Below are 27,999 nucleotides of genomic sequence, written 5' to 3' on the forward strand. Positions count from 1 at the left end.
TACAATAAAAGTTTATAAACTTCCTCAATGTTTTAAAGTTTATAAAATTTATTTAAAATGTAAGCATTTGCCGATATATCGGTTGATTATTTTCTTTGGTTGAATTTTAATCCCAACCACCTGTAAGTTTATGAAACATCTCTTCGTTTAGTGTTTGATTAGCTTCCTTAGAACGCATTGACAAGAAAATATAACCACCAATAAATTCATGTAGCACTTTGCAGTCAGCTGATTGACACTCGAAAATTATATTTTCTTCTTCAAATTGAACCATCATATGTTTTACTTCCCAATTAACATTCCATGCCTATAAACAAAATAAATAATGAAATTCTCATATTTATAGATATTATTTTTTATTTTAATATCGAAATCGTAAATATACCTTCATAGTGTTATATCTCCAAGTTTTTAAATGATCACCAGTATGTTGGTCCATTCTCATAACTCTGTTACTTGCAATACCTAATAATTCATCTTTATTTTTTCCAGTAAATCGAACAACGAATAAGGATATTCCGTATTCTGGTAACGATTGCCACGCTTTAATATAATTTAATTTAGCTTCAATTAATGGTAAATTTTTAACGTTTGCATGTGAGTCAAGAATTCGTTGAATCAACTAAAAATAAAATTATTTAAAATGATTAAAGATTATATCTAAAAACGAATTTTTAATGATCAATAATAAGGTTTTTCAGAATTCTAAGATCTCTATTCTCTATCTATTAAAAAATAAAATGCATGTTCATGAATTTTTAAATAAAACCAAAATTATGTGTTCAATATAAGAAAATAAATGTTTTTAATTTTATTTATAAAACCAGAACGCTATTTTTATGATTATGAAGATATTTAAATATATTCGCATTTAAAATACAGTTAATCATTACGTCTTAATCTAATATGCATATCACATTAAATTTGAAGAAATAATTCTCAAGATTTTTATGAAGTTTGGGTTGTTATTGAAATGATATTAAGAACTTACACATCTTTTTATTTTGTAATTTGAGTATAAATTTATTATTTCTTACTTTATTTTATCAATAAAACGTTATGTTTATAAACCAAAATAGTTTAAATTGTCTTTTATCATTACATTTTACTATTATATTTATTAATCTTTATTAACAAGAAAAAAAACCTATGATGTTGATATTACTTAAGTTTATTGAAATAATGATTTAAAGTTTTATACGTACATCGATTTAAATAAGTAGTGTAATGAAAAATTCATTATTTCGTTGTTAATTGAGAAGAATTATTAAAATTAACCGAATTAATTTTGGTGTTACTTACTTTTCCTTTAAATTTTTTGGCAAATCGTGGTGCAATGTACTCTTCTGGAATAATATCTCCAAGTGAATTAGGATTAATTGCTGCAGCAGGGATAGGCCTTTGAAGTTGTAAAAATGCTGTAATACCATTAACTTCACTTTCATAAGAAGCATCAGCAAGAGTACGACCTTTTGCTGCAAGTCTACATGCAGCCATCCACTTAGCATATTGTTGTTCCTGAAACAAAAATTAATTTAAAAATAACATTGTTTTTTAAAATAAATAAATTAATTTATACATTAAATTAAAAGTAAGTTATAATATAAATTTATGCTGTTAACATAATTTCAAATTGTGATCAGAAAATCAAGATTCTAAAATATAAATGTATTTAAACTTTACAGATTGAATTTCACATTATAATTATTTCAAATGTGAAATATTAAAATTGCTTAAAATTCCATTAAATTAGTAAAATTAAAAATGGTGTATAAATATTTATAATATTTTAATTAGTAATTTTTAACAACATTTCGTAGATAATATATAGACATAAGATAAAAAAGTACAAACCGTATCGCATCTTATTAATATTTCTACCATGCCCTCCGTGCTTGGCACTTCAAGTCTGATACCATAGCGTCCTTGAGATAGATGTACCTCTGGTGTGACCTCGCAGCCTCTGAGATTTATGATATGCACGGGTGTTTCAGAATTATTCGAATCTTCTTGAGCTTTGTAAAGTCTAAGCTGTAAATCACGACAGGTAAACCAATAGCGCTTAAAAGTTTTAAGAGTGAATCGCTTAGGTTTGAAGAAACGCAGATAATCACATAGCTCAGGTATCTGAGTGATATCACTCGGCCCATTGCTTATATTACTGCCCTCGAGACTAACTTGTAGATCCGTTAAAGCTGCATCTATATCGTCTTCAACTGGTAACTGTGATCCGCTATTTTCGTAACTTGACTGAGGGATACTTGCTTGTAAATTTACCTGCACCTATAAATAATTAAAAACCTTATAACATTATTTTTGTAATATAATTTTTATTCTTCCTTCCGTATAGTAATATTTTAAGAATGTAGTTATACATGCCAATATATTAAATTGCTCAATATGTTTGTAATAAATTCTTTTTAAAAATTAAAAGAGATTTTAGAATATTGGCATGCACAAGGAATTTTATGCTCATTAAAAATCATGTTTATAAACGCTATATTAGTCTAAAATATATCTAAAAATTCTGTTAAATAATTTTCAAAGATATTTAGAACAATTAATTTGATATAATAATTAATTCGACGATTAACTTAAATTAATTAAAATGAAATAGAATATTGACACACTTGTAATGCAGCAAACATTAACATTTCATCCACGGTGCAGTCAATCTCTTCGGTCAGGAGCTGCCACTTAGCCTGTTCATAAATCATATTGATTCTGACAGCATCGATTTTTGGATTAAGATCATAAAATGAGTAGAATTTGAATCTAAGATTTAGCGTATCATACTCGCGTATTGCCTGTTCCATAATCGAGAGAGACGAATCTAGCCAAGCGACGTTCATACGCGCTCGCTCGATAAGGTTTTTGGGACGTAATAGTTTGGAGCGAATATCCAGTGATACAGATACTGGACTTTGAATAAGAAGTTCATTTAATCCATTGTTGAGTGGCTCTGAATTCATTGTGCTGTTATTGGCATTGAAAGAGCTTATGCTACTAAAACCAAGAGTATTGTTGTTTCGTTTCCAAGTTCCTGTATGCTGCAGAATACATGAAAATAACTTTATAAATTATTTTTAAAATTTATAAAAATAAATTTAATTTACTATTTTTATTATTTATTTATGAATTTAAATAGTATATTAAAAAATTACAAATTAAATATAAAAAAGAATGCTACATTATAATAGAATTTATTTAAAGATTATAACTGCAATACTACACACAATAAGATTAATTATTTATTTATATAGAATCAAAACATACTTTAAAATAAATTTATTTGATATGTATTATTATAGAATTTAATTACACCATTATTATTTATAAGATCGAGAAAAAAATTCATTGTAATTAAAGAAATATGTTAAAGTATACACAAAATATAGGTATCTAGAATTTATATTAAAATTTTTTTATTAATAATGAAGAATATTATCTAATCTATATTTGTACTAATTAATATTAATATATCAAATCAGCCTTGTTAAATGAATATCTTAAGATGTACAAAATATCGAATTTTGATACAACAAGATACAAATACAAAATACAAAAATTTTATTCTTTTATTAAATAAAAATAATTAAACTTTCCATTTTTAATTGGACTATATTATAAAATAAATTATTAATATTATTAATCCGGTTTTGAGTAACATTTCATTATAAAATATAACACTAAGATAAAATTTTCTATACTTGATATTTGATTCCCAATGTGTATATTAAAAGAACTTAATTTTATCTTCAAAGGACTAAAATTAGTATATATAAGTAAATAGTACTTAAATAATAAAATCACGCGTGTAATGTGATCCTTTATTAATACATTAATAAAAGATTGAATACAGCTTCTCGAAGTCGATATAAGTAATCAATTTATTTTCCGTAGAAAGTGGAGTTTAAAAGAAATGAATACTCAAATTAAATGAATCTGCTATACACGAAGAAATTAATATGCTAGATGGTTACGAATTAAATTAACTGATTAATACCTAGAAGATTAGAAACTGTATTCAAACAATTTTTAAAAACCATGTTTATGTTATATATCTCCGATTTTTATTTAATTTACATTATATAATTACGACATGATTAAATGCTTGTATCAAATCATCATATGAATGGATGACTGCATGGTCCAGTTAGCTTACATAGCTAATAAGTTTAAAAATATTTTTCGACTTCAAAAAAATATTTTTGTTTTTGACAACAAATAATTGCATATTCATGAAAGCTGTATAGATTAAATTGACAATTGGAGCTCATGTTTTAAACAAATTAAATCATGACATTTCAGTACCATATGTCAGTCTTTCTTTTTATATTTTAATGTTAAATTATCAAAATATTTTAACATGCGATTATAAAACTAAAAAAATACTTTAGTTTAATAAAATAATATTTTAATGAAATTTAGTATCAACTTGCAAATGAATTTTTATTCAAAATAAAAATAATGTAATTATAGTGTTCTAAGTACAATAATATTTTAAGGAAAATTTCATATAATCTTTATATTAATCATTATATCAAATGATGTAATGAGTAAGAATTCTATTGATACAGGTATATCTGACATTGTGTAAAATATGATTGCAAAAACATAACGAAATATACATATGCACATGCGTATGCTCTTAATAATTATCCTGATTAACTATGCACTAGTCAGAGATTTGTTCTTTTGAAACATTTATCCTTCTTCTTTCTACATACACTACACAATACATTAATCCTCCACTCACATACTATGATCCTAATAGAATTGTGTAAGAATCTCGTGGAGTTTTAAAAAGTCAATCTCTAAAAACTGCTCTAAACAGTTCAAATTTTAAATTTGTAAGCATCGAACATGCTGTCCATTTTTTAGATTTCATCTATTACCGCGACTGGAGTTTAAAATTATAACTTTAATACAATATCATATTTATAAATATTATTTGAAAAATTTTTAAATTGTTGAAATACTTCCACTACATTATGGAAACAGAACCTAATAAGTAATACAATTAAACATTATTATTAAATAATACCGGAATGTACTAATTGAAAATTAATGTAAAAAAAATTTTCACCAACTTGACAAATCAGTCTAAGCAGTGACATTTATTACTATACAATAGTAATATAATATGATAATTTATTTTTCAACGCTGCTAAGCAAATACCACATTACGTTTGTATATATGTGTAATGATAAATATTATTGAAAACAAATAAATATAAAACCATTTATTTTCATTATATGAATAAATTAACGTAACAGCATAACCTTCTTTGAAGACATAAAAATTACTATAGAAAAAGAATTAATTAAAATTTTAGTGTTTATATCTTTGTATATAAGTTATCATTTATACGGAAAAGTTAAAATATTAATTAACAAATAGGGATACAAAAATAACGCTATAATCATAAATTTGTTTGAATAATTAAGTAATGTTATATATTTGCTAAGTATATTCAAAGAATTTTAGTTTCGATATTAACTGTTTAATATAAGATTGTATGACTAATATAAGTGCTTACGATTACTCTTTACAATATTTCTCGATTCTTTCAATGTTAATATAAAACTAAAAGAAATTAAAACGATGAGGTAAAAAATTAATTCAACCCAAATTAAATTCAGTTATAAATGAGATTTATCTTGTCCTGAAAACATGTAAAGAAATTTTAAAACTAATCAATGCTTTAAAATTAGGTTAAGTTTGTTTTTAACTTGTTACTACATTCTTCAGTATAATTCCTTGACATAGTTTTTCAACTTATTTGTATAGAAAAGAAAGTACAGAGTTTAATATACCGAATAAATATATGCGGATATAGATTATTTCACAATTTATTTTAATTTCTTATATTTTACAATATTTAATATACATCAAATAATAGACTATTAAAGAATTGAAGTGGATAAAGATAACCAACAACGATAAAAATATTATAACAAAAAAAAAGAACAAACAAAAATTTCATGTTCATTGTTCATACAAAATATACTACTCACAATTTATTAAAGATGAATGTGATAATTTTATAGTTATTAGCAGATTCTTAAAAACAATTTTATCGATGAATCTGCTTTCGCAGCATTTCAAGAAATTTGCAAATTTCCAATTTAATAAAAATTATCAAAAAGATGTTTTTTTCAAATAAAACTTAATTACCCCCTATGTTAATAATTTTTCAAGAATAATTATTTTACATTTAATTTCTTTCAATTATTTAATAAATGTAATATATAGACTGATTTCATAATTTAAAAAATAAAAACAATTTGATGTAAAATTTAAAAACCTGTGTATTTATCAAAATTATCCAATCCTTTAATTTGAGCTATAACATGATTCAATATTTTGAAGATTTTAATTATCTTAAGTCTTGGCTAGTTGAAAATAAATACTATAATTTTTTATCCTTAGCATTAATAACTCTTCAACATTAACTGTTATCGATTAATGCTAACTCTGAATTTCAAATAAATTCAAATCCATGGCTTTTATTGAAAATGCTTATTAATCTTGGATATTTCTAATCAACTATTTAATAATATCTAATAATTATCAACAGTTTTAAAAATAATAGAAATTTCTTGTTGAGAATTTTATATTGCAGCTGTGCAACTAAAATATGTATGTTTGGATTCATTCAATAATTTAAAATTCTATTTAAAAATAGAATATTTTTTACTATTAGGAAGAATTACCTTTTACTACTGCAAATTAATAACTTCTTAAAGGTAATGTTGCCCTATATTTATTATATTTTATATAAGTATAAATATATATATATATATATTTATATATATTCCAAAAAAGTTTTTGAGTATAAGCGGAATTATATAAATTATAAAAATATTTGATGAGTGCTTAAATATCTACTAAATGTCAAAAATATTTTATCTGGCAACTTTAAAGTTGCAGCCTAATTAAATATTCCCGCATATGTCTGAACTTTTAGTAACATGAGTATTATAAGCATTTTATTTTTATACGTGGACATTACGATCGCAAAAAAAAGAGATAATTCAGCTATTCGTTGTAATTATATAAAGTATATCGTTACAGGCGAGTTTATTGGCGTGCTGTGGTTATTTCTGTGATTGCTTGCTGTCATCGGAGTACATTTTAATGCATTCTGCTGATCGAGGCTGCTCGTAGAACCTTTAGCACTGTGCGTAGCTGCTTTAAAGGTATTCGTATCAGCAGCTACGTAATAACCATTTTTCTGACTTTCAATTTTTTTTTTTGGCTGCAAGTCCTTCAAATTGTAGTTGAGGTGGTAGGCGTCTAGAGGTTTACAAAAAGATAATTCTTCGGGATGTCTAATACCTGTGTAAAAATCGAATTGAAATGTTTCGATATAAATTATTATTATTATTATTATTATTATTATTTTATTAGTATTATTATTATTATTATTAAAGCAAAAGTTTCATCCCTTTTATTTACTTAGATAGTTTGTATGTTAATTAAGAATTCGAATTTTCAACAAAACAAAAAAATGGAATTGAACGAAACCAGTTTTAATTAAACAAAATTAGATAATTTGGTAAAATAGTTCTCAATATTAATTATCTTAATTAATATTAATAAAATCACATATTGTAAAACACTTTTTTAAAAAACAATTTATTTACTTTGATAACTTATTTATATATAAACAACTTTCATTATTCATAATTAATGAATTTTACACAAAACATTTGTGTAAAACTTTTCATGTAATTATTTTAAATCAACGAAAGATGCGTTATTGAAGTTTCAATTAATATCCTAGATTACTTTCCAGACGAATGACGCATGTACTACATACAAATTCATATATTTGTTAGACAGGATTTCGGATAAAGTTAGTAAATAGGCTAAATCAAATTATTAAGCTTTACTAATACAACGATTTGTTGTCCGAGGAGGTGGTAAACTACACGCACGCTACAAATGAACTAATTTATGAAGTATGACGCATATAAATCAAACTATTTGAAATAATGAATTTCTTGTTTTTTTATTTTGTATTTCATAGATACAAATAAAAATGTTTGGTTTTCATATGAATAATACTTACATTTGAATTTACATCATTATTGTCAACATTATTTATTATTTTATTTATTTATAATATTTTCTTTGATTTCGCTTTCATATTTAACGTGCTTTACAATTTTATTTTATTTATCTTAAATATGTAATATTGTAAAAATGATTTTCATATAATTAAAAAATTTGCAATTTTTAAAATATATTTTTTAGTTTAAATAAACAAATTTTAAATTTAAAATTGCTTTATATTTGCTTTTTCTGTATATTAAGCATTGCAAAAAATTAAGAAAATCGGTGTTGTATAGGAATAGAACATATACACGAACGTGTAGATATATTTACTAGTATACTAACATAGAATTCGATGATCCTTTTATAGACTTCAAAAATTTAAAAGTGGAGAGAGACGAATGGTTGATGGATTTGGTTAACTAATTGGCTACTATACAATTTTCAAACTCAGCTTACTTAAATAAAAGGATTAGCGTACTTCCAATAAATAATAAAATTTAAATTACAGTTAGTATCTATGACTATTTATTATTTTTTTAAATTTACAAAAAAAAACTATTAAGTAAATTAGAATAAATGATATTATGATTTAAGAAAGAAACGTTATTGTTTTTTTTTAATTACCTAATTGTTTGCAAAGATTTATGACGGTATTGAAAGTCTTTACAGAAAAGTCGACGCGATAATCGAAATATCGCATGTCTGGTAGTTGGACTCTTAATATTTTGTGCATCGGTGTAAAATCAAGAATAGCATCGGCTGCCACACCGTACTGATCAAGAGTACTTCTCGTCCTAGTCAGCCAATGATTGCGAGCTGGCCACCATAGTGCGTGATCTGACCAATCCATTGCTATGTCTGTAATTACGAATAAAATATATAAATGTGATTTTTCTTCATCTCATAATCTAATCAATAATTTTATTTTTGTCATTGATTAGATAATAGCAAAATTAAAAAATATTTTAAAATTTAAAGTAAATACATATGTTATCAAAAAAGTTCAGGCATAAAATTGAGTTACGATCTAATAAAAGGCATTTTACAATGATGAATAAGAATATAAGTAACTTATTTTTAAAATATGATTTTTTAATTATCAAGTCTGAATTAATTTCCAATTAAGTATTAGTATCTAGTAAATATGATATTTGCAATAATAGACTTTTTCTTTTATTTATACATTATAGAATTTAGAGTGACTTGTTTTCATGTTATATCCTTAAAAAAAAATTAATTTTTTACGCAAAGAATTTGTGCAAATACTCATTTAAATTTTCATAAATCAAGAAATTATTTTTAGACAATTATATTTAGACAATTATTATTTTAGACAATAATTATTTTTAGAAATACAAGTGAATAAATTGATTAAACTTAATATTCAGTGTAAACATGTTTGATTACGAAATAATTTTTAATAGATCACACGATGAGCTGAAATATGCATACCGTAAAATGATGGGCATTAGCGCAAAGCGAGTTGCTATAACCTAAACCGATAGTATGTAATGAGTTTTTATCTTGTGAAAAGCAACCATACGATCCTTCAAATACAAATTTCACCATATGGTGGCACAATGCCTATGCATGTTCAAAAAACTTTTCACAATAACATTATTCGTTAGGATAATCGAAGTAACACTTGTCTACTATTTTAAATATTTAAAAACCTATTTAATTTGTATTATTGTATGTTTAATTTTAGAAACTATCGCTTTGAATAGAGACGAAACTTCTTAGAATGCAATTCAAGTAATGCTCGAACATAAAATCAATTATATAAATAATATAAATGTAAAGATTTATTATCCAAATTATAACATATCATTATTTTAATATATAGAAAAAATAGAATAAAGGACAGATTTTATGTATCTTGTGTAACAACTAAATATTATTATCAAATTTTTCTATAACTTAAGTACGTTAATGCAATTTTCTAATACTTAATTTGACTAATTGCAATAGTTTTATTGCAATATTTATAATATCTAGGAGTTTTGGAAAAATGGATTGTATCCATTCATCTATCATGGTATTGGCTTTTATAACATTTAAAGTTATATTAAAAATTATCTATTAATTGATTATTTTATAGTTCCAATTATTTATAATAAAGAACGATTACTCTTTTTATAGTAGCACGAAGATTTATATACATAAAAATTAATCTAATCTAATCTAATGTTTCGAAATAATTTTTTTTATATTCCATATAATATGAAGTTATTTTCATTAAAATTTTAACAAAATTATAATGATTTAAAAGTGCAATCAAATAATGTTTCAAGTACTTTGACAAATCTATCTCTATGGTAGTAAAATAATTAAAACCAATACAAAATATTATACTAATAATTAATATATAAATAATTGATGTATACAAAAGAAATAATAAAATTAATGTATAATGAAATAAGTAAATCAATCTTTTTTAACTTACCTTTATTTAATCATTATAATGTAAAATAATTTCTGAAATAATGTTCCTAGAAAATAAATATTAATAAAGTTTTAATATTTGTACATTATGTATCATTAAAGTATATATATACGTATACAATAATAAATGTTGTTTTAAATATGGTATGTCTATCTTCTAAATAAATAATCTATTACTATGCTTAAGTTTGTATCAACTTTGAATGTTTTTAAAACTTTTCTTGTAATAATCCATTGGTAACAAGTGTAAATAATTTTTCTCTATTAATAACTGGTTTACATATAAAAATTATCCATTTATATGCTTTTTATATTTATGATAATAAATTTTTCTACAAACATTTTTTTTTTTATAATTTATAATTCATATTTTTTAAATAATACAGACAATTTTTCATTCAGTCTGGCGCTTTATAATACGAATCAAATTTAATAATATTGAACATGTATTAAAAACTGTTTTAATTTAATTAACAAATGATTTAAATATTAATAAAGTATAAATTTAAGATGCTTTTTATTTCTATACGGGGTTATGACTTCTCAGTTTGCCTTCGTACAGCTCGCCTATTTTTATTATAATCTTGTTCTTCTGTCGATAAATTATTTTGATAAATTGAGGCGGTGAACCGTTTATTTCTGGTAATAAATTCGTTATAGTTTATTTCTTAAAAGTACAGTGAATGTTCCCATCTACATGCATGAAGAACAAAAAAGAGTATAATGTGGAGTAGTAGTTTTGGCGACGCTTGGTGGCGATAGTTTGTAATCACATTAGTGGAATTAAACTACTTTGATGGATGGTGCTCTTTTCCATTACCATCGTAGATGTCTTCTACGAATCAGTTTATTCTAGTCATTTTGTCTTTATCTTTCTCTATCATTTCTTACACTAAGTATATATCTGTGTGAATTCGCTGGTTTAAATATCAAATAAAGCGAAAATAAGTTGTGCAGAAATGTATTATCCTAACATCTATTAAATACATTATTTAATTTATTCTAAACCGTTGCAGTAATTTAAAGTATAGTTACATAAGATGTTCATAATTTCTAAAGTGTATGAGAATACCAATATAAAAAATTTCATTTGTACATTTCAACTAGAATTCTTATTAAAGTATATAATATAATACATAATCAATAATAAAAATGAAAATATGAGTATTTTAATAATTTTTAACATTTTACTCCTCAATCATTAACTTATTTACATGAAATTTCGATAGACGTGCACGAATCTAACTTAATGATCACACAATATATTTATTCGTATGTATGTTCGTATTTATATTTTTCTATTTATTGCTTATTTTAACCACATATAAATGTATTTACACACGCAAACGCTACAAATCATGGTTAGTTCACAGAGAAAACTTTTCAACTGATTTAATGATATAATATAATTATCAATCATAAAGATTATATTTTATAAATATTAAATTTAGTACTAATAAATACAAATCACGTTATATGCGATTAAATATAAATAAAAATATGCAATCTGACAGAATAGAATAAGATTGTGGCTTTATTAATAAGTATTGTGAACCATAATTACTTGTCAACATTGTACTCTTTCTCCATAATATTTGGTAAAAAGTTTGGCGATGATCAGACAAGATTTTGATAAAAATTTGGATAAAATATAGATAAAAAAATCGAATATATAAATGTTCGTTATATATACTTTTTATATTTTATGTATATTCTTTATTCATTTTGTACAGCTTTAATCTAAGCAATATTTATCAAAATGTTATTCATTTCATATTTAAGAATTTTATAACTGAATATCTCATTGATACTAGGATAATTCTGTATATAAAAAGATACAATTATTATTATTTTTTTAAATAATCATATAATATGGTATTTTTATTTTCATAATATAATGCTTTATTATTATTTCCGATGTATATCGTGACTATTTTATTTATATTTATATAAATATATTATTAAATAGAAGCTAATAAAATAGTAGATATTTCTAATTTATAAAAAATAATATTATTATACACAAAGTAAGCATTTTTAATCGGTAAATTGTATATATTAAAACATGTAGATTATAATAATTATAACAACTATAGCATATACATATTTAGTAGTATTTATGCCAACAATTTAATCAATACTTGTTTATATATATAAAAAAATAGACGATCATCTAATATATTACTTTTTTTTCATATCCTGTTTCTGTATGATCTATAATATAATGATAATTATACAACATAAAATTGGATAAAAACAAAATTAAATGAAATATCAAATTGTATATTTACATAGTTTTAAATCAAAATGGATAAAGGCTTACATTAATTTGCTAATGTACAAATTTATACACTAATCTATGCATCTGTAAATGATACATCAGGCACAAAGTTAGGTCAGCATCTATAAGACAGGAAGTAGGCTGGGACTACAGCGAAACAGCATCACTATTACTAATATTGTTCTTTGACATTTGTATTTTCAGATGCTTGGTTAATTTTAGAATACAAATCTCTGTTACTATATTTGGAAGCCATATACGCACAATAAAATAGAAATTATAACCGGACAACTTTTTTTATTTTCTCATGACCACAACGATATCGAAGATACTTAATGTATTTACAAAAGTACTATGTAAGTTAGACCAAATTTTTGTGAACCCCTTCTGGATGAATATATAGTATATCTATTTTTTATTAGCATATCTGTATTATCGTTATATTTTATTGTTACATATTTTTGTTATCATATATATAATATTAATACGCTTATGTGTATAAGCAAATTAAATGATATTTAAATGAGATTCTCTAATTGATAGAAATTAATTTTACATTATTATCTAAAATTAATGTATAAAATTAATCCATATGATAGTCAATATTGAACGCTAAATATTATAGATCCAAAATAGAAATATAGCAATGTTGGGAAAAATAAAATTAAAAATTCAGCTTATTTACTTATTAAACTTTTATTAATCTGATTTTAAAGTATTATATTATCTAAATTTATACAATCTTTTATGAAATATATTTCATATGGTTATATGATAAAAATTGAAAGAACATTGCATTTCTTTTAATTATTCAATTATCAAAATTAATACAATTAAAAAATGATTCTTTTGTAATTTATATAAATGGAAGATCGAATAAATAGATTATTAATTAGTTGCTCAATTTATGAATATGAAATCATACATGTATGCAATTAATATTTCATTTTGTTAAAATATTCAAAATAAATTCTATTTATAAAAATCTATGTTATTTTATATTTGGAGATTTATTTAATTTAATAAATTTATGAATATTCTTACCAATTTTGTCAATACATCTGTACTTATCTTGTTTATAAATAAGAATTGTAGTAATGAAGTTAAAAATACATATAACTTAGTCGATAAAACTAATCGTATAGACTATTTCAGTCAATCTATATGTATTAAAAAAATTGTATATACCGATATGGATAAAATAAGAAATTAAAAGCAAATATATTATCGAATTATATTATAATGAATATGTATATTATAATGAATAACATTAAAATATATAATATACAATATTTCATTATATATAGGAGATATTTTCTATGAATTTTTGTTTCACGTATTTCTTTCAAATGCATAAGCTCGAGCAAGAAATATAATATTAATTTTTAATAAGTTATGAATCCAATTTAATTCTACATAAATTTATAAATATCAATGTACTTTTAAGTTAATGATAATTTGTAACTACTGATATTGATTTTATGATCCAATTATTTATAATAAAATGGTTTAATGCTTATGCAAATTAATTTTATGAAAACTAAATTTATACCATGCATAAAATTAAATGTAATATGTATACATTAACTGAAGATTTATGAGGCCGCTATTCATAATGACAATTTTCAGAAAATATGCTTAATTTACTTAACAATTACAATTAATCAAATTTATTCTTTTATTTATTATATACATATGCCTTTATAAATCATCTATTTAATTATAATTTGTATTCTTATCGTTACATTTATAAAAGAGTGAACAAATTAATAAAACAAAATAATTAAAAAAAAAAACGATAATTTACTATAACTTCCATAGTTATTGAAAAAATTTATAATCATAAATCTTTATAAGTGAATTTATAAGGATTAGTGAGAATTACGTTACACTGATATTAAAAATTTATGCTCGAATAATATAAAAGTAAACCATAATTTCAATTTGTAAAGTTCGATCAATGAGTAAGTTTAATAAACAGTAAGAAAATATTCAAGAATTATTTAAATCGATAATAAAAGAAATGTAATTTCATTTTCAAGGGCGAAAAATGAAATTTGTTACTCTTATGTTATTAAATGTAAAAGATTTATACATGTCAATCAATCAATGCAAGATCAATCGATCGAAATAAATAGTCAAAATTTATTGATAATAAATTAAGTTTAAAATATTATATTTTTTGTATTTGTATCTTTATTATTTGGTTTTCTTGCAACTGCAGTTTATATTACCATTTCCACGTTATAAAAAAATAATCAAATTTCCAGTGATGATAATAAATAAATGAAATTATTGTGATTGGTAATTTAATAAACTTTAACGATTTAATTTAATAATTTTAATAATTTTAAAAGAATTAATTTTGTAATTATAAATAAAAACAATTTTAAACGTAAATGTAATAAATCATTTATGTACTGTAATTATTGAAAAAAAAGTATGGTGATGTTTTTTACTCAAGTGGATGGAATTAAGTAATCAAATACCGCTTATGTATACGTTATTAGTTTGAAAAATAAGGATTGAACCGTGAAATGTATTTATATTTTTTGAAAATATTAGATGTACTAACGAAAAAACTGTGCTTTAAATATCTGTCATCTACTTCTACTTCATATGTTAGTTATTTAATTTTTTGTTTAAAAACCAAACAATTTTTCTATACTTTTGTAAATTTAATTTCTTAGCTTAAGTTCTATTAATTGTATGTTTTTTCAAATACTACAAAATGTTCATCTGTATTCCTTTTTTATGTTCTTTTGTGTTTTATACTTCATAAACGTAAGAGATAAAGTGTACATAACGTATTATTAAATTATCTACTATAATTAGATATTTTTAAAAAATATCATTGCATATCTATATCCACAGCTAGGTTTTGAGACTCTTTAATTACATTAATTTTTTTATAAATAATTATAACTTTATCCTAACTTAATGTGGATATTATTGTTAGTTGTAAATATTCAGTATTACGTAATATTATCTCGAATACAAATTCCAATGTGCTATCCTGACAAAACGAGATAGAAGGAGAGATTCTGAAAAAGACAGTGGGGCTCTTATGATATTTAGCCCAGGACCTGTATGTTTAAGTGTGAGACTTAGGCTAATTTATATGTCGTATATCATTCTGCAAGGCGACCATCCATTTTCGATTATATTATGAAATTTTAAACTCATCCGATATTCAAAGAAAATAAATAAAGTGCATTTATAAATTGTTTTATGAATTTGATTTGTACTACATTTTCATAATTTATTATTTTTTGTTTACATATTGAATATTTTTTATAAAATTATTTCATTTGAAATTTATGTAGCATGCAAAGTATATTGATATATTTCTAATAAAGAAACCAATATAATTTTTTTTTTAATAAATGTTCAATCTTTAATATAAATTTATTAAGTCTTATTATTGTTTCTAAATTTCTATTTGTAAGTTTTATAATTATTATTTACATTAATAAATTTGAAATAATAGTATTAGATATGACGATATACCTTACATAACAGTAAATATAAATATTTTATATAATATTAAAAATGAGTTTATTTTTATTCAATAACAAAAAAAAAGAAAAAGAAAAATTTTGTTATAAAACTATTTTAAAACTTCTTCAAATTATGCGTTTATCGAACATTTTTAATGATAAAAACCAAAAACTTATGTACTTCAATTTATTTTAAATTATTTAAAATATTTTATGATTGAAATGTAACAGTATATATAATTCATTTGTTTCTTGAATGCAAAATTTGATCTTTTCAATTTTAATTTTGAAATATATAATTAATGTTGAACAAATATCTTTTAATTTTCCTAGATAAGCGTTATTCTTCATCTTAGATATTTGAAAGTTCATTGCAAAAAATTCGATTTTTTTTTAGAAATGATGTAAAAGAGATTAATTGAAAAATCAGATATAAAAAATTATATAAATTTTAAAAAATTTTATATGATTTTTCTATTCCATACTGTTTTAACATATGACGTTATTAATTAAAACCAAATTATACCATCAAAGTACCATAATTTCTTTTTTACTTAATAATTTTATTCTACATTATACAAATTGTAAATTTGTATGTACATTTTACCAAATTTATAGTAGGAAAAGTAAGACAAACAGTATAGTCTTGGAAGTGGAAAGAAATACGGTACGTTTGTAGAAAGGAAGAAAGAATATGTCAAATGTATTCTTAAAATGAGAGTGTTGAATGATATACTTAAAAATAAAGTATATCGCAGGATCTGATTCAGAAAAAAGAAAGTATATGTTAAATATAAATAACATAGTCCAGAACGACGATCAGACTAAGATGTTTATAAAGCGAGGAATTAATTAGTACTTTATAGGCATTATGAAACAATTTATCGAATTATCTCTCAAGTCATTATATACATACTCTTGCTAGTAGCAACAGCTTTACTCGTGCAGTTGTGTACATACAGTAACTGTGTGATGGACAATTGTAGTTCTCCTTTTATGGTTCGGCGTCGACGCTCGTATTGCATGCATTGCAGTAGCTTCTTGTATAAGTTTTCATTTCATATATGCACTACAGTTTTACATATATATTTGCAAATAAATAAAATATACGTAAATAGTTTATTTATCATCCATTTGTGCTTATTACTCACGAACATACATACGTTTGATGTAGTCATACTTATATGTTGTCACACATGCGCAAGATTAGATTGTAATGATTGTAATGAATGAATACTTAACCAAGCAATCACAATGACACACCAAAATTCTTAATTATAAATTTATTCGATTCTGTTCCCACTCTTCACCATGTTTAATATATTAATATAAAGCAATTTGAGTCTGTCTATAGAATTTCAAAAATTATAATCTTACAATATATTTTATTTTGAAGTCCACAAAAGGATGACATAATGTCAAGTAAGGATTATAAACTATAGAAGAAAGAGATATTACTATATTTCGTTTATAATACGGGATAGCCTGTAGACATACGGTGGTACACTCAATAAAATTTGTTGTTAATAAAAACTTCTGACATATATACAAAATTAAAATATTGCATATAATGAAGTGAAGTTATTAACCTCGGTCAAAGCTGTAGACAATTTTAAACATTTTCAGAATTATGTATTACTTTTCTACTTTTACAAAGCTAATGTACATTAAACCTGAAACATGACAAATTACAAATTAATTATGCACCAACAAATATCGAACAAATTCGTCACTTCAAATATTGTAACATAAAAACATCTCCTTTATTTCACTTCATAGTGTTTTGCAGTCTTATTATACAAAACAAAAATTTTAATGTACATATTTGAATACGACTGCTTGCTCAAGTTGTTAAAAATTTGATATATTAATTACTATAACAATATATAATGATGAATGATATATATTTAAAACATTTTACACGCACACAATTTAGTAGAGAAATTTTGTATTATAATAGCAAACAATACAATTTAAAAAGATTGTTTTCAATATCTGATGTTTTTATTTATATTTGTTTTTCCAAATATTTGTCTGTCTTATGGAGTTATTAGAGTCGCAGTTTATTTACTTAACAATTTCTGATAATAATGTTAAGTATTACAGTTTATTATTGAATTGAAGTAGTGTAATTGATACATTATTTATTTATCGTCGTTGCATATAGAATTTGAATGCCTACTTTATAATAATAATTATGGCTTATTCAATTAATTAGTACGTCTCATTTTTAAGATTTTATTAAATTTTATTGATACCGTCGTAGCTTGTATAGAAAAATTGTTGGTTCGATAATTTCTAAGGAATATCTCTATAAAGAAAAAAGCAAAAAATAATTTTTTTTAGTAACCACTTAAAAATATAATGTCATTTTTTATTATTTATTAAGAATTGCTTTGTAGTATGTTTAGCGAAATTAATTTTATTTAATATAAATTTGCATCCTAATAATTTAAAAATATAATTCAATATATAAAGACAATGTTAAATAGAAATTAAAAATATAACTATTAGTCAGAATATCAGTAAGCATAAATAATATTGCAATGTGGGAACTGTTTATTGATTTATTTATTTATTGTTTCAAAGAATAAAGAGAAATATATTTATATATTTTTGCGTACTTTATATTTTATTTATTAGTTTATTAATCTAAGCAAAAGTGTTTACGTTCACTGCTTACAAACGGTTTATAGACATCATTGGGAATATTTCTTGAGTTCATATTGCAATAACTTCACATGTATAAAGTTTTTATAACATAGATCACAGAATTGATAAATCTCATTATTTCAAATATTTATATTAGGCTACATCGAGTCTTTATATTGGAAACATGATTTAATTATTTTAAACAGTATTTACGTTAACTATCAAATATAATATAAAAAACAAAATTTTATAATAATATAATTTTTTATTTAAATTCTAACTTATTTTTAAAATATTGACTACATTATACACTATATAACTATACGTATATAACAAAACTTTTAGTATTTAAAAAATAAGCATTAATTATATTTAAGAATTAAACTTTCAATCCAATCAATAATTATATAAGCACCGTAATTCTATAAAAAATATGTTAACAAATTTTGAAATATATATATTAATATAAAAATTATTATGCATGTTATTGTTCCCTATTGTTGAAACTGTTGAATAATAATTTTCGCAGCGATTGAAAAAATGTCTGTACATACATAATTCCGAAAGATTTAAAAATAATTCAAATTTAAGTTGTACAGTAATTTAATAAATTAGATTTTTGTAAACATATTCTGTATTATATAACACAACGTTGCACCAAAACTTTATTGAATAATAAATTATGATTCTTTTCGAAGGATACAAATAGACCATATATCATTATTTTATCATTTTAATTTATTTATCATTATCAATGATAAAAATATGTTATTAATAAATATGAAAGAATTGTATTTAAAAATTGAATAAAATTTAACATTAATTTTGAATATTTTATGTTAAAAACTATAATATATAACATTAAAACCAAAGTTATGTATTATCTAAAATACAATTTGAAAATAATATTCTTTTAAGAAAAAAAAAAATTATGAAAAATAGTTATTAGTAGGATAATATAAGTTAAAGACTTACTACATATTTTCATTTAGTAAATAATATTAATAAGAATTATTTTTTAAACATAATGATGTTTTTAATTCGAAAATAATTTATTTTTGAAACAAAAAATAGAAAATATAAAAGTATATGTATATAAATATATATGTAACATAATTTTGTAGGTAATAAGGTAACTGATAATTTGTAGTATTGAAACAGGAAAATTTTTCGTACAAACATTAATAATTTGTCACAATTTTAATGGCATAAAAGTTACAAATATTTATTTACATAATTTATTTTTATGCCTTAATCTGATAAGAGATAATTGACAAAGATCTTTTGATCGACATATTATATATATAATATTAATGTACATTAGATTTAAATATTAATTAGATACGTCAGGTATAAGGTATATTTTATCATAAATATAAAATAAATTACTATTTTTATGAAATGAAAATAATTTATAACATAATTCAATGTAAAATAGAAACATCAAAATATATAATATGAATAATACATAAATTATTAACATACAAAATAATTAGGATTTTACAAGTAATTTGTTAAATGGCAGTTGTTGTTGTAATAAGTGTTTGACAAAAAACAACGTTGATTAGCAACATAAAAGATAGACTAGGTAGTATATTTTCAATAAATAATTTTTTAGTTAAAATAAAAACAAATAATTGTTTGTATAATTAAATATTAATGATTGTATTACAAAATTTAAATATAATTTTTCAAGGACTGCATTTAATTTATATTTACATCTTTATATTATAAAGAGATTATTTTTTACTATTTTGTCAACAGAGAATATTTTTAATTATAATAAGCATTTTACAAAATATACTTTTAAATTAATCGAAAAACTTTCTTCGCTTAGTTCTTATAATTTCCAAATATGTAGATATACAAATCTATGAAATTTTATATAATTATATATTATGATTTGGAAACATTTGTTCAAAATCATTCATTTTTTTTTACTATAACCTAGATGCATGTAGATATGTATTAAATTACTATACATTATTATTTTCGCACAATAATATAGTATAGTTTACTTATATTTTCTCAAAATACTTACTATACATTTTTTTAATGAATAATGCACATCCAATGATTACTTATGCTTTTTTTCCTAAGCTATAGACACAAAACAGGGAATCCGAGGAAACATTAACTATGTCTAAATAAAGCTAGTATAAATAAAATGCGCCTAAATAATTTAAATTGTATAAAATAAATATAAGAATTATTTATAAATTATTTAAAAATAGAGCAATGATGCGAAACACATACTATTAGCTCAATTTAACTTACATGAACTGAAATTCTAATAAATCACAAATTCTGGTTATTTAATGATATTAAATATTGAAATTTTAAGTTTATTTTTTATGCATTACGATCAACGTCAAAAGTGTAATATTTTAAAGTGAAAATTAAATTTTCAACTTGATTGAGTACAACTAAAGCAGAATGTTTGTTGGAAAATAATTTAAAACAAAATTTCAAGATAGAATAAAGGATTGAAAGTTTGATTTATATAATAATTATAGTATTAATATAATAATATTGTATTTATATTTGATTACATTGCATATTGCATCGCTGAACGTGTTATTTTAATATTAAAAGATCTACAAAATTAATATTATGAAACTACAAACTTACATTACACACTTTCAGTATTAAAATTTTAAAAACTATAAAATAACAATAACAGATTGCAAAAAGAATATTGATGAACGTTACAGAGTCATAGTATCAATATCGTTAAATTGCACAACAGAATACCATGATGTCGAATTTTGTACTGCATTATCTAAACAGTACCTTCTGAATGATTATGCAGCAAATACCGACAATTTTATTCCAAACATTGTAGGTGTTACGGATTACAGTAGTTTTAAGCGGAATGCAAAGTGGGAGAGGTATAAGCGCGCGAATATTTGTTTTGTAAACACTGGCCAACGAACTCGAAGAATGCTTCTATGCCGAAAAAACTCGAATATACGACTATAATTCCGAAAAGTAATAACAATGAACCCTACAAGGCTATGCCCTATTGACGTCACGACAAATATCGGCATAGCAACAGCCACCGATACGCTATCGGCGCTCCTAGTTCGTACGAGAATATTTAAGGAGCTGCACGTGCCGCGATTCCTTTTTGCTAGAACCAATCACGCACTCTTCACATCGGGCTCGCTATCCAACCCTGCAATCGCCATTGTGAGGCCATGGCAAGCATCAAGCGACCTAAGGAACTAATAGCGATGCCATAACTACATCGGCACTCACGCCTCCGTAAGCAACGCACCACGCTCATTCCTTACTATTACTTTTACTAGTTCAATCAAGCACCCATCACGACAGGATCGCCATTCTACTCATCGGCTCACGCCCGCATGTAAGCAACGCACCACACTCGTTCTAACATCTAACCTCTACACCGCAGTTTACGCCCGCAAGTAAGTAACGACCAGATGCTCGTTCTTACGGCTTACTAACACATCGGCTCCTGTCAACTACATAAGCAGCAACTACACAAGCAGTGACGTCACACGGACGTCCTCCCACCACTTCGTACACTACAGCTCTCACTCCACACCGGCGGCTAAGCGGCACCAACTCGTTGCCCCTACCAACACGAGTCTCCCACTACAACTACTCAACTCAAAGGGAGAAGGGGAATCACGCTCCAGCTATCAAGAATCCACGACAGACTTATCGCCACCAAATTAATGAAAAAACACTCATCTATTCACTCTATCACACATTCATTATGACATTCATTGATTATTAACTATTTATTATTTATTATATTTAATAAAAGAAAAGACTATAAACATTAAAGGCAGTATTGAATAATTGCATTGCTCCTTCCACTTGCCAGCAAGCCTCCACCCACCATCATAAGGAGGTTTTTTAGTCTGATCCCAGACAGTAGGTTATTACTGAAAAGCTTTGTTCAATACCTTGAAGTTGAATATAACTCGATGGAACGATAACTCATTTATTTAATCGATATACTGTAAATTTAACTCATTTTTTGCTTGCTTAAATTATAAAATACGTATTAGACAGCAATCATATTTTAGTTTAAATTTTCATTTAAGTGATAAACAGAAAATTTGGAACACTTCTATAAAAATGAAAATTTTTATTATGAATTTACATATCAAAGAACTTAAATCTAATCTAGAATTATTAAATCATGTTATTATTGAATTTTTATTTTGTTAGTATTTTAAAATATTCTTTCTGATTGTAAGACATAATTTCACTATCCCTTATGAAAGCAATTTAAGAAATAATTTAATAATAAACTTGAGTACAATAATAAATAATAAATTTAAATATAGAAATTGAATTAATACTCACATTCTAATAAATATTTACAAAATATTGTTAAGTAAATACAATAAGTATATTGATAAAAATTAATAATATAAAAATCCATATAAACACTTTTGAATATAATACTTTTGTCAGTTATTCAATAACTTAGTTTAAGTCTGCGGAAAAAAATTATCGTTTTAAATATATAGAAATATTTTAAATAATAGAAAATATACAAAAGCCAATATGATAAATATTAAATTTTAACTGTTCACTCTAGAAATTAAAATTATGGATACAAAATTAATAAAAAATATAAAATAAAAAATATGAATAACTTTTCAAAAAGATTTCTTAACTTAACTTAAAAACTCTTAACCTTAAATTAGACCATTTTAATCAAATGAAATCAGAATATGTCTTTAATATTTTAATAAATTATAATATTTCTTTTCACTGGTGATATTCTTAATCACACAGAAAAAATTACTCGCCGAATTGAAATAAATATAAATAAGCCAATCTACATAAATAATAAGACAAACAAGAAATAAAAATAACATTATGTATCTTAATTGACTATAGGACATTAAAAGATATTTTAAGGAATCTATTTCCAATGTTACAAGTTACTGATGCATTAGATTAATTAAAGTATTCTAAATATTTCATCATCCTTAATTTAATTTTCGTTTTTATCAATTACACATGTATATAAATTATTAATAGAAAATTACATTTTGTGTCATATAATATTATTAAATAGAAATCTATGTCCTGATTTAAATATTACTTAATTACCAATAAGCATTTTTTAATCATATAAAATTGTACTTTCATTAAACTATAACATAAAAACTTTATTCTTAATCTTTACAATATACACCACATGAACTTATCACTCTTTGAAAATTGTATCAAAGCACCAATATGGTGTTTCTGATGAAAATTAAGAAAATTCAAAAACATTTACTCATATGTAAAAGCAAACAATAATAGTGCGTTGTTCTTTATTTATATAGGGGTAATCAATAACTTATAAAATTTGATAAACAAATAGTTATTTAATAAAAAATATATTGATATAAGGGAATAAGCAGTAACTAATACCTTTTAAATAGGTTAATTTGATGGTAAATTTTCTACTTCTGGAACTATTTCATTAGTGGCATCATTATTTTTATGTTTTAAAAATCATCGTTGTGATAAAAAAATATATAAAAAATAAAATCGAACAAACGAAATCCATTCAAAAAATTGATATATAATATTAGAACTGACAAATATGTAACAATAAAACGTTTTAGATAATTTATAATAAAACGAGAACAATATATATATAGCATTAAAGAAATACAGGAAGATTTAAATTGTGATTTTTAAATATATGTATTGAAATATAAAACAAATCGAAACCTATAATTAATTAAAAAATACTTTAGAAACAAATCGCAATTTATTCATTTGTTCTATAGATAAAATTTATTATTATACTCAAAATATTTCTTCTTTAATCAATTTCATATACATTGAGTTATCATTTTGTGTATCTTTAATCGTACAAGTATATCATATTGTATACAATAATCTTTATACTATTATATTAATATTTCATAGCTTAGGTGTAAAACCTGAAATTCAAAGTGATTTTACATTTATCGTCAATTTACATAAAATCTGCTACATTGGCAATCTCTAAAATATAGAACAATACTTTTGATGAGACTTACCTTTTAATCATTAAATAACCATAATTAAACGACTTTCTTTAATTACTTTAACAGAATTACTAATGACCATAAGTAAAAAACTAATTATTCAATAAAAAATTGTAATATATTGAGTCAGAAATTATTAAATATTTTTAATTATAATAATATATAATTATTTTAATATTTTTGAAATATATTGTACATTGCAAAAAATTGTATCATATTTAACTTATTTTTGTATTCATCGAAAAATAATAACAATATAAATAATATATATATATATATATATATAATAAACATACAAAGCTATTTCAAAACTTATACGATTAAAGATTTGAAAAATACATTGACTTAATAAAATGTTTTTCCTATTTGTAAAACAACATTTTATATAAAAAGAACTAAAATTATCATATTAATAAACCAATAAAAATTAATTTATTACTGTGTACATAGAACACTCAATGTGTTTTGAAAATCTATTACCATAGATTTTTATCAATCTTATAAAATTTAAATTAAAATGAATGGAAATCTGAATTTGTTTAAATTTTTTTGGACAAGACTCGTTAATAATTTTTATAACCAAGAATAAATAAGTGTCTTTTTCGGGAAATTAATTCAACAATAATGATAAAAACTATCTACTAGCTCAATGTAATTCTTACAATATATAAGGCTCAAACTTACTTGACTTATAATCAACTGTGATTATTTCATTTGAAAAATTATAATTGAAATAAATTAAATAATTAAATAATAAAAATAATAGACTTTGAAGGCTTGATTATAATTAAGGAAACAATTAATTGGAATTTGAAAGCAACTGATTGAAAAATTTCTGCAAGCTAATAAATAGTATATATAATTACAAAATAGTCATATACACAAATTGTTCAATACATTAAAAAGTTACTTTAAAAATATGTATTAAAAATATTGCTTGTATTTGATTAGTGAATTCGTTAAAAATTCATTTTTCTGCGAATATTACAATTATAGCAAAGATATAAGAAAATATTCTTTTAAATACAAAAAATTTGTTAAATTTTCTTGTTTTGTTAATTTATTACTATAACAGTTAGTAATGAAGAATTTAATATCGATAAAGTATGAGATAAATCTATATCATATATATAATTTTTTCATTTGTTTTATCCACTGTCATTATTATGACTGACGATCGAACATACTAACTCTAACATTATTTAATATATGAACAACTAAAACTAATTTTTTTCACAATTGAAATAGCAATCTTTAAAGTATCGCTTTCGAATATATTCATTTAAATTATACCAACAATGGAATTATTGCGTTAGTTTAGGAATTTATCTATTATGCTTTTAAAGTAGTGAATAGATAAGGAATGAACAGAATTCAATAAAAAATGATTGAGAGTAAATTAATAATGGATTAATATGTGTATAATACAAAAAACAAAAATACGATTAAACTTTTTAATTTATAAATTTATCTCTAATTATTTTTAATATTGCAAAATAAAAAATTTTTTTGGTCTTGCGCAAATGTTATATGTATTAAATGTTAATTAGTTTTTTTATTAATATGAGGTCAAATATTTTGTTTCTCTTTATTTATAAATATTCACTTAGTTAGGTATAACTTTCTTGTATCATAATTATATCAGTTAATCAATTATTATTTAATACATATTTATACATTGATATAATTTTAATTGCGATCTATACGTTAATAAAAAATAAAAAATAAATATTTATTGAATATTAACAATTATAATTTATTAATGTTGTATAATGTGAAAATGAATTATTCATACATTGAAGAATATATAAAATATCTACGGAATTTGTTTTATCTTCACCACTTCTTATTTACAGTATTCTTTTGACAGTAAATTCAATTTTAGTTAGACTTCATATTATAAGATTATTTTTAAATATACCAATCATTTACTTTTCATACTAACAATATAGATATTGTTGAAAATATATAGTTAATGATTAGTGTAAATTGTAATAGTTTAATTTAAATTAGGTTTTAAATACCTAACGATATATTAAAAGATCTATGGTGTGTCATATCAACTGTTACACAATTACCTATAAATAAACTAAATCTGACAAATATATAATTTCAATATTAAATTAAAATAATAGAATTCCAAAAACCAGTATATTATAGCAGGATATATGTTTTTCATCAATATTCAACTATTTTTATTAACAAAAACTAACTTTCAATTACATATATCGAGTAATCGTATTTTTTAAAATTAAAATATACATTTTTCAATAGCAAGAACGTACGAACGTTCGAGTATACCAGTAAAATCTGTACATCGATTAAATATCACCAGTTCAGATTATAGAAAATTTTTAAAAAGTTCAAAAATGAAAATTGTGATTCATAAAATTCTGAATTTTATTTCTTGGTGAAGTACTTAATTGGTATACTTAAAGAAAATAAATAATTTATAAGAACACTTAAGAAGTACACGCAACAAAAATCTTACCCAAATCTTCGACAAGACGTAGCATAACGCCACCGATGTGAAGATCACCTTTAACTCTGAGGCTGCGCTGGATATTAAGGTCTGTGACGTACACTCGTAGCACCCAACTGCCATCAATTTCATGACCATCCGAATAGATTTTAGTGCTTGTTGTTGACATTTTATCACTCACTTTTCTCACTGCAGTGTATAATAATTTTTTATTTAACAGTTCTTTCACTTAATGATATAAAATGACCTTTGTCAGCGTCTCGATCCCAACATTAGTTTAATATTATACACAGGAATAATTTAAACACTGACACACGTAAGCAGAGAAAGCCACTTTCGATAAGAAATAATACATATATGGTAACACTAGTATACAAACGCTCAGATTAATTATGTACGCACCAATAATTACAGCAGTTACAAGTGCACTAGAAACTGAATCACTTCTGCTGACGGCCACCAGTGGTAGCAGTAACAACGAAACGAGTTGGGAGTTTACAACGGTAAAGGTTGTGGAGGGGGGAGAAGCTCAAGATTAACTGCAGAGACCG

General features: G+C 23.1%; 1 protein-coding gene across 1 annotated transcript; it reads right to left on the reverse strand.

Annotated features, from left to right (window-relative positions):
- Positions 1–28: 28 nt before the first annotated feature.
- Positions 29–27,974, reverse strand: LOC105364660 (unc-112-related protein). The gene is made up of 8 exons (XM_011502644.1): positions 27,458–27,974; positions 8,693–8,926; positions 7,075–7,345; positions 2,631–3,051; positions 1,855–2,283; positions 1,303–1,518; positions 386–622; positions 29–307 (listed from the first exon to the last, which is right to left on the reverse strand). The coding sequence occupies exons 1-8, from the start codon at positions 27,615–27,617 to the stop codon at positions 107–109; spliced, it is 2,169 nt and encodes a 722-aa protein (XP_011500946.1). The 5' UTR covers positions 27,618–27,974; the 3' UTR covers positions 29–106.
- Positions 27,975–27,999: the final 25 nt, after the last annotated feature.

This window comes from Ceratosolen solmsi, unplaced genomic scaffold (genome assembly GCF_000503995.2).
Source record: "Ceratosolen solmsi marchali unplaced genomic scaffold, CerSol_1.0 scaffold15, whole genome shotgun sequence".
Taxonomy (NCBI): Eukaryota; Metazoa; Arthropoda; class Insecta; order Hymenoptera; family Agaonidae; genus Ceratosolen; species Ceratosolen solmsi.